Source organism: Dunckerocampus dactyliophorus, chromosome 8, assembly GCF_027744805.1.
Source record: "Dunckerocampus dactyliophorus isolate RoL2022-P2 chromosome 8, RoL_Ddac_1.1, whole genome shotgun sequence".
Lineage (NCBI taxonomy): Eukaryota > Metazoa > Chordata > Actinopteri > Syngnathiformes > Syngnathidae > Dunckerocampus > Dunckerocampus dactyliophorus.
In genome coordinates this window covers 2,751,655-2,763,763 of record NC_072826.1, presented here as the reverse complement: position 1 = coordinate 2,763,763, position 12,109 = coordinate 2,751,655, and the positions used below count along the sequence as shown (strand labels likewise).

General features: G+C 40.4%; 1 protein-coding gene across 4 annotated transcripts in view; it reads right to left on the bottom strand.

Annotated features, from left to right (window-relative positions):
* Positions 1 to 12,109, bottom strand: part of cacna2d2a (calcium channel, voltage-dependent, alpha 2/delta subunit 2a) — a 211,760-nt gene that overhangs the window by 149,681 nt on the left and 49,970 nt on the right. For all 4 annotated transcript variants that reach the window (XM_054783714.1, XM_054783711.1, XM_054783712.1 and 1 more), the window contains exon 3: positions 5,562 to 5,678. In XM_054783714.1, coding sequence (XP_054639689.1) covers positions 5,562 to 5,678 — 117 coding nt within the window. The remainder of the gene's footprint in view (positions 1 to 5,561; positions 5,679 to 12,109) is intronic.

Here is a 12,109-nt window from a genome sequence, read left to right as displayed (position 1 = left end):
ACCTTAGTCCCTTCTCTATTCCACCAGGCTCCTCTGTGAAATCACAAGTGAAAAGATTTGAACACAGTGCTTTTTGCTCCACAGATGCTGATGGCAACGTAACACGACTCTGAAATCTGTTTGCTTGAGGCGGGAAAATCCCAGCAGCGCTCTGACTGACAGTTCCAACTCTTTTTGGCTGCTGACTGACAAGCGGACAAGATGCGGTGCCATCTGGTTTCTGAGCAACCCGGCTGATCTCAGGCCCGATCTCACGTGAAGCGTCGCAAAGAGGTGCAGAGGATGAGGTAAGGGCCTGGATCCGTCGTCTGGATCCATCCTACCTGCCTGGGCTTTGTGCACATGACAGGATACAAGGGCAGCTGCTGTGGCTTCAAAGAGCTGTCAGGAGAAGACTCTCTGATGGGTTCGCTCAGGTGGGAGCCTGTTGCTCTCATCTCACACCAGACACACTACAGTACACAAATACACACGCTAAACCCTGCAGGTAATCCCCTAAATATATCACGCAGCATTCATTAGGGGTGTCACGAGACACCCAACTCACGAGACGGGACGATGCACGAGATGGGGGATTTTAACATGAACTTTAACAAAAGTACAATAAAAAGAGTCTGACTGGACAAACAAAATGTATTTAACTGCGCCACAAAACAGTGCATGTGCATTTTGAAGTCTTTGTTGTCCCACAAATTCCTGGAATTGTCGTTTGTGAGCTGCATTTTCTCACATGCAATTCATAGTCTAACATTTGCAGCCTTTCTTGTAACGCTGGCTTTTCAACTGTATTAAACAGCATCATTGCTTTTGTGATGGCTTTCTGTGAACGCACAACATTTTGCGCTGTTCCATTTGTGTTTACATTGTCCACCAAACGTCTCCTGAGTGCTGACTGTTGGGGCGAAGGCTCCACATCTTGATGTGTATTTTTTTCCCAGATGGGAACACTGGATCAAGTGGACGTGTTTATTTATCTATTATCGCAAGACATTTTTTTTCTGAACGAAAAATCCTGTCACAAGATCTTGTGACATCCCTGGCGTTCATGTCATGTTTCATCAATGTAACACTACTGATGCCTTGTGACCAGAACACTACATATAACTTGTCTTTCAATATTTTTTTTACTAATAATAGGCCATAGTCAGTCATTTATTAATTCTTTCGTTTTCGAAAAACTGTGATAGAGTGAGGAAGCGATGTTTGAACTGCTATGTAGCGAGGGACGACTGTATTTGTCTTGTTTTGCACAAACAGTGTTTGTCAACTGCATCCAGTGGCATCACAGTAAAAGAAACACAATGCGTTCATTCTTTAGAAAACATGTGACCGACATTTGTTTGAGGGAAGAGCTGCTGCCTATATCGGTATCGGAAATTAAGGGCTGGACAATATCGGTATATGGGACATCAATAAGACAGCCAATGTTCGTCATCTCTGCTCTTAATTGTTACACAAGTCACGGCCCATTAGGCAAAGGTTCATATGGCATAAAAATACTCAAAGGTGGCCAACTTAACACTTTCATTAAATTGATGTTTTTCTCCACACCTGTTTTGAGTGGTGCCCTATTGAGTCTCATTAGCTTGATTGCAGGTATGTTTGAATAAATGTTTCCATTATCTGCTGACCTCCAGTTGACTGTCTAATTCCACTCGTACATCCCTCGTTCGTAGCTCTAATATCCTGAGCACAAAATGCAAAATCTGTCGGGATGAATCATTCAAATACATTTATACCTACCAAAAGATTAATTCCTTGCTCTTCGCGTAGTAGAAATTGTAAATCAGCTGAATCCTGAGCACTGGTAAAGCTCAGATCGAGTATTTAGAGTCAAAGTATGTTTTCATGAGCGACACATGACCCGGAGCGCTGTTGGAATAGGTTGTGGAAAATAAAAACCAATAATATAGCGTGTGCATGAAGCATGTGAACTTGTCGCATAGTTTTACATTTATACTCCACAGAGACATTTCAGACGACTTTTCTTTACCACCATCCTATTTGCATGTTCTCCTCATCTCTCTTCCCTTCCACTTTGCTGCAAAAAACTTTTGCTCCTACACTTTGGCCCCACCACCCCTCTGCACTCTCCTTCCCTTCCGTTTGCTGCTCATTTTTAAATCTATGAATTTCTGAACATCATTTCTTGATTTTTCCACGCCTCAGGGAAACATTCTCATTCCAGCCCATCATTCTTTTTTTCCTCTTCTACCACTCTTCACCTCAGTGCGTCTCGCGGACACGTGGAAGTTGGTGTGTCTGAGTGGAAGCAACGGGGGTTGTTGTGTGTGTGTGTGTGTGTGTGTGTGTGTGTGTGTCAGGTGGGGAAGGGTGCCAAAGCCAATGTCATTCCAAATCCAATCATGACCATAGGAGATGTACTGCGACGCCTTGTTCCCTTTTAGGATCCCTGCTGTGAAATTAATCACGCCCCTGAGAGACCTCTCCTCCTTTGGATGAATGTGTTTCATCCCCCCAAACACCACATGCTTCTGGAAGATACACACTCCCATCCCTTTTTGAGACCCCAGAAGGAAATGTCAGCACTTTGGCTCTAAGTGACCATATCAGTGTCAGATAGATCATTCAAAAAGGAGGTGTCACGTGGCAAGACATTTCATTAAAATCTCTTTTCTTACACAGACTCATCATGCAGAGAGTGTGCTATCATCGAGCACTGCAAAATGTCAAAATAAAGTTCTTTTTCAATCTCATCCAAGATTTTCCAAAGTGGCCGCCTGAAAGAACAAATCTCAACATCAAGCGAAGTTCTCGTCCAAGCATGAGTGAGCAAAAGGCAGGCACACGAAGCACAGCTGTCGTGCTTCGTGGTGATATTGTCACGGCGTTCAGCAATCGTAAATGAACGAGCTTATCGCCCAGGTGCGGCAGTTTGACTGGAGGTGTAATTTAAGAGCGGAGATTACAACATTATTGGGTCTCTTTTCAATGGACAGAAAAGGAAAAACCACATAAAGGAAGACAGCTGAATTGCGTGAGTGCTGCTGTGTCAATGCATGGAAAAGGTGATGCTTGTACCGTGTTTAGCTGACATTTTAAAAAACGCACCAATTGACCTTTATTTAAGATAACTCCTTATCAATCCAACAGACAAGCTACAGTGGGGTGAAAAAGTGTTTGCCCCCTTCCTGATTTCTTTTTTTTTTTTTGCATGTTTGTCACATTTAAATGTTTCAGATCATCAAACTAATTTAAATACAAAGTCAATGACAACACAACTGAACACAAAATGCTGTTTTTAAATGAAACTTTTTATGATTAAGGGAGAAAAAAAATTCACACAAGGCCATGTATGTCTGGATTTTTTTCCCCTTAATCATGAAAAGTTTCATTTAAAAACTGCATTTTGTGTTCAGTTGTGTTGTGTGTTGTCACTGACTAATACAGTCAAACTTGTCTATAGCGGCCACTAGAGGGAGTCTGTAAAAGTGGCCGCTATAGACAGGTGGCCTCTACAGACAGGTTGGCGTCCAGTTTGAATGTTGACCAGTAGAGGAAAAAAAAGAAAAAAAAGGGAAAATAATAATAATAATAATGTTGACCAGTAGAGGGCACTGCGGACTGCTGATAAAAGTTGTACAGCACTACTAGGCTTGTTATTATCATGGTTCATGGTTTTAATCCTGAACATGCATGAGTCAAACAGTAGCACATCACATAGTACAATTCACAATTTTGCATGTCCAAAAAGGAGTAGGAAGAAGCAAAGCTTATTTAATCCTACCCCTCATCAGTTTCACATCAGTTGCAATACATTTATTCACCTCTTGTTCTTCCAAGTGTACTTTGTAGGTCTACATGACAATGTAGTGCAATCATAGCCAAGGTTTTTACTTACTAAAAGGAAGCTAGAGGCTTAATAATAACTGATAACTGATAAAATACTTCAGTTAAGTACAACCCAACTCAGTTTTGCTCCCGCTGCCGCGTGCATGCTAGCATATGTTTTTTTTATTTTTTTATTGTAGCGTCGCTGGGAGCACGTCCTGTTCCCAGCCTACTTTGTGGTAATGTTTTGGTGCAAATGCTCTTAAAGTTACATGTTTGACCAGGAAATAGCAAGCTCAAAAGAAGACGGCTTTTTTATGTGGAACAACTGACAGTTTGTGTGGATCTTGTGAATGATTGTGACTGAGCTAGGACTCAGTAATTAAAGTCTACACACGACGCCTTCATTGATTGAAAAACAAAACTTTTTCGTGCATGAAGCTTCTACTTGAGTTGGTAATTTGGCCGCTAGATGCAGTCAGATATTGACCAAGGGAGACAAAATGGGTGGCCGCTGGCTGCGTTGGACAGGTGACTGCTATACACAGGGTCTATAACATGTAAATTTGCTGGGGGGGATTTTTCAGTGGCTGCTATAGGCAGGTGGCCTTTCTATAAAGGTGGCCGCTAAGACAGGTTTGACTGTATTTACATTTGATGATCTGAAACATTTGCTCATGGGGCAAACACCGTTTCACACCACTGTAAATGTTCAAAGTTCTGATGTAGGTTTTATCAACTCCACAAGCATTGGAAGTTTCATGAGTGATCATCTTATTCTACCTCTACATGCGCTTTACAATGTTGGCTGGTTGAGCAACAGTAGATGATCAGGACATTTTTTCTATTTTTTAATACTTTTTTACTCGTTATAATGAAAAGCAGGTGGTTTAATAAAACAATGCCATGGGACCAATACAGTATTAAATATGCGCTCATTCATAAGCAAATGTATGCTGAGTGAAGCGCATTAAAGATATTATTATTATAGAAAATATAATTAATCAATTAATCGATTATTCATTATCACATTAATCAACAACTACAGTATTTTGGTAATCGATTAATCATGTTTTTATTTAAAAATGTAAATATCCTCTGATTTCAACCTCTCAAACAGAATTTTTTTACATTTCTTTAGTCATCCATGAAAGCAAACCTACTGTGTTTGTATTTTGGCCAAACAAGATATTCAAACACATCAGCTTTGACTTTGGAAGACAGTGATCGACATGCGGAACAAACCACTAACTCTTTTTGTTTGGTTTATAGTGATTCAGTCCGTCTAGGGCAGAGGTCGGCAACCTTTACTATCAAAAGAGCCAGTTTGCCCCATCTTGTACTAAAAAAAATGAGGGTATTCATGGTTAGCTTACCATGAAGACTGCACACTCAAGAGGCTGTCTGCAGGTAACAGCAAGGGCCACAGTTTCATTTTAAGCTCCAAGACATAAAATAAACCCAAGTAAAACATATAAATAATAATTACAATAAATAACTTTTGTTTTCTTCTGTCATGACTGAAAGGAGCCACAACAAGGAGGCTGAAGAGCCGCGTGCGGCTCTAGAGCCACGGGTTGCCTCCCCCTGGTCAAGGGCATGACTGATTTATCGATTAATCAAAACAAGCTTCAGATTACTCAACTAAAAATAATCCCCAAAATATATATTTCATTTTGCATTATATGATATTATATTGAAATCTGTGTTTGTGTCTATGAAGTTGCATTCATGTATGTAAAGTATTCAACACGTATTCCTCCACTTACCTCCAGGGCTTTCCTCTTGCTGTTTAGCAGCTTGGAAATGTCCCGCGCCACTCTCTCCACGAGGTCCTTGGGGTTGTTTCTCTTGATTTCAAACTGGCTCTTCTTCTCGTTATAAATCTACAAAAAAAAGGGGAGATCACAGAGAAGCGCGAGTCAGATTACAGCGGACCCTCGTTTGTTTTAAGAGGATAAATAATTTAATCACGGGGGAGCAGCGTGCTTGTTCTGGAGGTAGCACACGAGATGGTAAACATGATCTGCGTCTGCCATTGCTCTCCCATAAGCCTCAGTGCTGTAGCAAGGGTAAACACAAGAGCGGCGCCTTAATGGCACAGCACTTAGGAGGCCAGATGCAGTCTGGAGCAAATTAAATAAACAATAACTCCAACTCCTTTCCTCACTGCTGCATGTGCACCAAACGTACCCCATAACTGCATAGGGAGTAAGACAAAAACGCTTAATTATGGCTGTTTGACAACCTATTTGTGATTCAATTCAGTGTGTTGGTAAAATTTCACAAGCCATGGAAACCCTTTTCCCTTGGTGGAAGTGAAAATAGGTATCAAACAAGCAACTTGCTGGGCTATTAGCATTAATCATGTCAGACCCAATGGGCAGCATCAGGCAGAAGCAGGAGGAAGGGAGTTTATTCTGCTTCCCCCTGGAACCCAAGTGTAGGTGCACACAACAACAAAAACTAAAAACTTTGTGTTTGGCGTACAAACATTAAAAATTCCTGCACAACTACTAGAAACACTGTAATATGTATTCCATGTGACTTTGTAAAGAAATACGAAGCATTCACACCAACTTCTTGCACCATCTATGTGATACGTGAACAAATACTTTGGTCAGTAACATGAATGTTTTTTTTGTTGTTGTTTTTTTTAATTGCCCTTTGCTTAATAATAACTTTATGTTCTGTTCTTTATGTTCAAACCAAAAAGCTCTGTTTTACCCGTGAAGCCGGAGTTTATGAAAATCTCCACCATGGCCAGAGTTGTCCAAAAGCTCAGTTTTTCAGGACAAAAACCTGTTTGTATGAAAATATGCGTTTTTAAAATGACTCAGTTTTTCTATAGCTCAAAATGGGATTCCATTTTTCAAAGTATATTTGACCTGCAAAGGAACAGAGTGGAATAAAATCCTGTTCACACGTAAAAAGTAGTGTTCTGGGAAGCATTCAGATGTCCTTTGAACACAAGGTTTTGGTTATTTTTTACAGCCTAGAAAACACTTTGCCACATACTGTACAGTATACATCCGTTTATGGGCAAACCGTGTCCTGTCTTATAGGATGCGTTAACACTTGTAGTCTGGTACTCTGGTCTGGAAGATAAAAAGATACTTGGTATGCCCTATTTCTCACTTGTCTTTTTGTCTTAGGAACACATCATGCTTAGTAAAGCATTTGCATAAAGTCCTGCCTTGATTAGACCGGGCATGTGTACAATGTACACCTGGACTGATCCAGCCAATCACAGAGCACATATAGTGTAGACAAAGTATAGTGTGGGTTTGAATCTCCGTTGGACATCTCTGTGAGGAGTTTGCATGTACTCCCCGTGCGTGTGGGGTTTTTCTCCGGGTACTCCTCCCACATTCCAAAAACATGCATGTCAGGTTAACTGGCACCCCTAAATTGTCCATAGGTATGAATGTGAGTGTGAATGGTTGTTTGTCTATATGTGCCCTGCGATTGGCTGGCAACCAGCCCAGGGTGTACTCTGCCTCTTGCCCAAACTCAGGTGGGACAGGCTGCATCATACCCACGCGAACCTAGCGAGGACAACCGGCATATTTTTGGGAGGGAGCCGGAGTGGATCCCCTGACCGTGAGAGCAACAAGGTAACCACTAGGCCAGCGCTTCTGAAATAGGGCGGCGGGGGGGTCACGGAGAGGCAGGGAGGACTTTCAATATGAGTTCAGACCTGCCCACATGTATGAATTTATCGTACTCAGCATGCAATTTGTCTCTTAAATACGCTTGTATGCTTCACTGCTCTCCATTTTGTTGCATTTCGCTGGTTTCAGTTCCGAGTTCAGCCTGTACAGTACAGATAAATAAATAGATATCAGTTTCTCAATAGTATTTCAATTTCTGTCCCCCAGTGGGGGCATGACAGAAAATAATTGAGAACCACTGCACCGGGCCAGCATGTGGGTCCCTAAAACAATATAATTGTATAATTACACATACATCATTCTGGGTGGCATATTTTAACAGCTGAGATTCTGGTCTCGGCTCACCTGTTTGGTCCGGTCTTGGTTCGGTGGACGGCCTTCACAGTTAACCAAACACGCCGTACTAGCAGAGCAAATGGAATGGTGTTGGAAAAGGTATGAATGCGATAAGGTTCAGAGAGATGACAGGTGTAGATTGCTCTACCAGCAGAAGGATGGAATTGATGTCTTAAACGTTTGCAACGTCAGTATGCCACCTTCTTTTAGGAAGAAATATATTATGTCAAAAACAAAGGCATCCATTGGATCGGTCTCTATCAGGCTGTAAGCTGGGCAGGCAGCCATTGGCCGACTGAGCTGGCACATCTGGTACCCAGAGGCTCGGACCGCGCCAACCAAGCACTCTGATGAGATTTGCTTAGCCTGTCTTATTCTGGCCAAGCCGTGAAGGATCAGAAATTGTGTTCAATGTCCAACAAGAGGTTAAAGGGTTTGCTTTTTTCCTCAATGAAAGTGAACTACACAGGACTGAGTACATCAAGTACAGACACCATTTAAAGTCGTTTTCCCAATGGAACAAGGTATCAATGCAATCTTAATAAAGCAGAAAACAAGAGGGAACTTTTGTCCGCTCCAGTGAAGACTCAAGTCAACCCTTTGACTCCTTTCAGCGGCTGTTTTTGAGTCGATTTAAAAAAAGCAGGTGAAATTTGTTTTGAAATCAATATTCATTCAGTTTAAGTGCTGTGCAGCGCTCAGTCTGTCCACCTCATTGCAGACACAAACATCTTTTCTTCCAGGAGAGAGAGACATAATGAAAAACACCACTGTGAATGTAACACCATGAGGCATAAGTAGGAGCATTCCTGACTAACATCTGAACAATTACACTTGGAAAGACCTTTTGATTGTTGGCTGCCATGTTTTTCAACCAATCTTGCTCACATTTTACACACATGTGCTTGCGTACCAAAGTCTGTACTGGGGGCGGGGACACCTACGGGTTTTAGTTAGGGATGCTCCAATCAGGGTTTTATGCTGCCAATTCCGATCATCCATGAGAGAAATCGGCCAATACCAATCACATAGATTAGTGTACATGTTTTAATTTATTTATGATGAATGCTATTGGCCGGGGGTGCTGTACAAGGGGGAATAGTTAAGACAATTCCAAGGTCCCCTGACTAAAAACTAGGTAATGAAAAAATAATTATTATTATTTATTGTTCCATGGGGCCCAGACTTCCTGGTTGCAGCCATGCTGTTGGCTATATGATAGTTCATTTAGACAAAAACATATTTGACTTGTTCAAGAGAACATATCACTGGTGAAACTTAGAGGGTGAGACGCCTTCTTTAAGGAGACTCTGGGTGTGAGAGGTCATAGTTCGATGGTGTTCTAGCAGGACTTACTGTATTTTTCGGGTTATTTGCTGTAGACCAGGGGTATCCAAACTATTTCCACTAAGGCACGCATGCTGAAAAATCAAAAGATGCGGGGGCCGCTTTTACTTTGTCTTTTTTTTAAACCAACCCAAACAAAATATTTAATATAATGTATATATATTTAGACATATAAAATATATTTATTCATTTTATCAGTGACAAAGTATTATTATTATTATGGACAATTTCTCCTTACATTACTTTTTGTCTGTTTTTTAATTTTTTAAGTTTACAAATATTTCAACGTTCTACTTATTATCATAACATTATAGCATTTACCCGACCTAATTTTACTACAATTTCAACTTAATTCTTTGTTTGGTTTGTTTCCTATATTACAACTTTTTTTCCTAAAATATTTCAACTATTTTTTCTGTCAATATAATGACTTTACTCCCTTAATATTTTGTCTTTATTCTTGTCAAATTACATTTTTTTTTCCATTGCTGCTGTTTTTTAAATTTTACTGTTTTAATCGTATTTTAAGAAAGCCGTCGTGGGCCATAAATGGCTCTCGAGCCGCACTTAGGACACCCCTGCTTTAGACTGTCACGCACATACAGGCACATACATGTCGTGCACAGTTGCCGTTTGACTGATGAGCACATTGTGAGCCTCGAAAACTCACCACACTCCGTCAAGTGTTTCTTTCTCAAATGTCGTATTAAATTGAAGTGTTTTAACGTGCTACCCATCCATCCATTTTCTATGCCGCTTCTCTTTATTAGGGTCGCGGGGGTATGCTGGAGCCTATACCAGCTGCCTTCGGGCAACAGGCACATATAGACAAACAACCATTCACACTCACATTCATACCTATGGATGCTCTATTTTCCCTCTGATATGTATGACACCATAACACGTAATATTACGACTTCTTTCTCGTAAATTTATGACTTTATTCTCGAAATCTCACATTTTCTCCCCCCCCAGTGTGGCGCTAATACTCTGTCGTAAAATGTAAAGGTGACTATACAGATGTTATTTCATGCCTAGAGGTCATTAATAATGTTGAAAATCGGATTTAGAAGATCCTAAACATTTTTTTTTATGCCATAACTACGAAAATATTCCATTTATTTTTTTTGAATACTACTTTGCGGAAATGCAATTGTCACGGTCGAGTCTGGAGCCAATTAAACGCGATGAACGAGGGACGACTATATTTCTTATGGGAAATGTGTTGGAGTACGTTTCAGCTTGAGTCTGACCTTCTGGATCGGTTAATGAGGTTACCGAGGTTCCATTGTGCTATACATTAGCTAGCAGGCTACTTTCTTCTCTGCAGTGGATAATAAACGCTGCAACAAACTAGTATAGCGTGCTAATAAACATGGTTTTAAGGTCTATGCCACCATCACCACTTTTACTTTTGCACAGCAAGTCGGCATGGTTACATAACATGCAATTCTACACATCGTCCGTCTATTTAATAAACAAGTTAAACAAGGAAATCCACCTGCTAACTTCTTTTGTATCATTTACTACCGCATAAAACAGCAACGCTATCACTTTCTCTGGCATTTTGCACAGTTTGCCCAAGGATAGGCTGTTTTATTGTATTTGTCAGTTCATAGTGCTTTAGTAAAAACACAGAGACAAATGGTGGATGGTTGACGACAGACGCCTCAGGGGAAACAAAAGACAAGACTGATCTAAAGCATCACGCAGAGAAGAAATGCAGTCCAGACTGACTGAGCCGGCAAATCAGCATCAGGTTGGTAAAAACTGGCTGTGATCGGCCAGAGAGGATTACGATCTTGTTTCGCTCGAGGCAGAGTCAGGCAGCCTGAAGGGCCGTGAACATGTCTGCATGCCTAAAATCATGTCAGACTGTTGCTTGTAAACACAACGAGCTGAAAATTCAATTCATTTAAATGATAAATATGTACACAGTTAGAGCAAAGACATGGTTTTTATTCATTTACCAGTGGATCTATGCCTCACTACCTGCTTTATTGATTGCAATTAACAGAGTCAATTAAACACACTACAGTTATTGGTAGCCTTTGGCTAACGATGGCAGATTACAATTGAGGTTCCATAAGGTAAAGGTAGCCTTCACAGCATGTCGTGTTAGTTATACTACCACATTGTTGGTGTATTACACAGGGGTGTCTAAACGTTTTTCCAGCGTGGGCCGCATTGTGAAACATGAAAGGATGCAAGGGCCACTTTGATATTGTGTAAGGCAAGACATGTACTAATATATGCTAAGAAGTTATCTATATTTCAGAAAAACCTTCATCTGTGCTTCGTGATGGATGTGAAAAAGCGTTGGCCTGTCACCGCAACAAATTTGGTGGTCAATAATTGTCCTATTGTTCTATTGTACAACTGTGAATTTCTCTTGGAGATCAACAAAGTATCTATCTACAAAGTATTGCCGATAAAATATTGACTATTTTTTTTTGGCTGTTTTTCTTTCACTTTATGTAATTTTTCTTCTTGTAACTATGACTTTATTCCCATTATATTTGGACTTTATTCTTGTGACATAACGTTTTCCTCAACCCAATTTTCCAAAAACAACTTTATTTGTTGTTTTGTTTTTCATAATATTACAACTGGGGGAAAAAACGTCTCTTTAATATTTTAATTTTATGCTGGTACAATGACGTTATTTTTCCTCATCATATGACAGTGCTATTCTCGTAAAATTATAACTTTTTCTGGTTAGATTGCAACTTCTTTCTCCACATATTCTGACTTTATTCTTGTAAAATTACTGCTGATTTTTCTATTTTTGCTGTTGTTTTCTTGTGAAATTGTACTTTTAGAATTTGCTGCAGGCCAATAAAAAAACAGCTGCGGTCCACCAATGGGCCCCAGGCCGCACTTTGGACAGCCCTGTATTAGACTATTGTCACACAACAAAATCTATGCTGGGCTTTAGCTCAGCCTAGCCTTTGTAGATG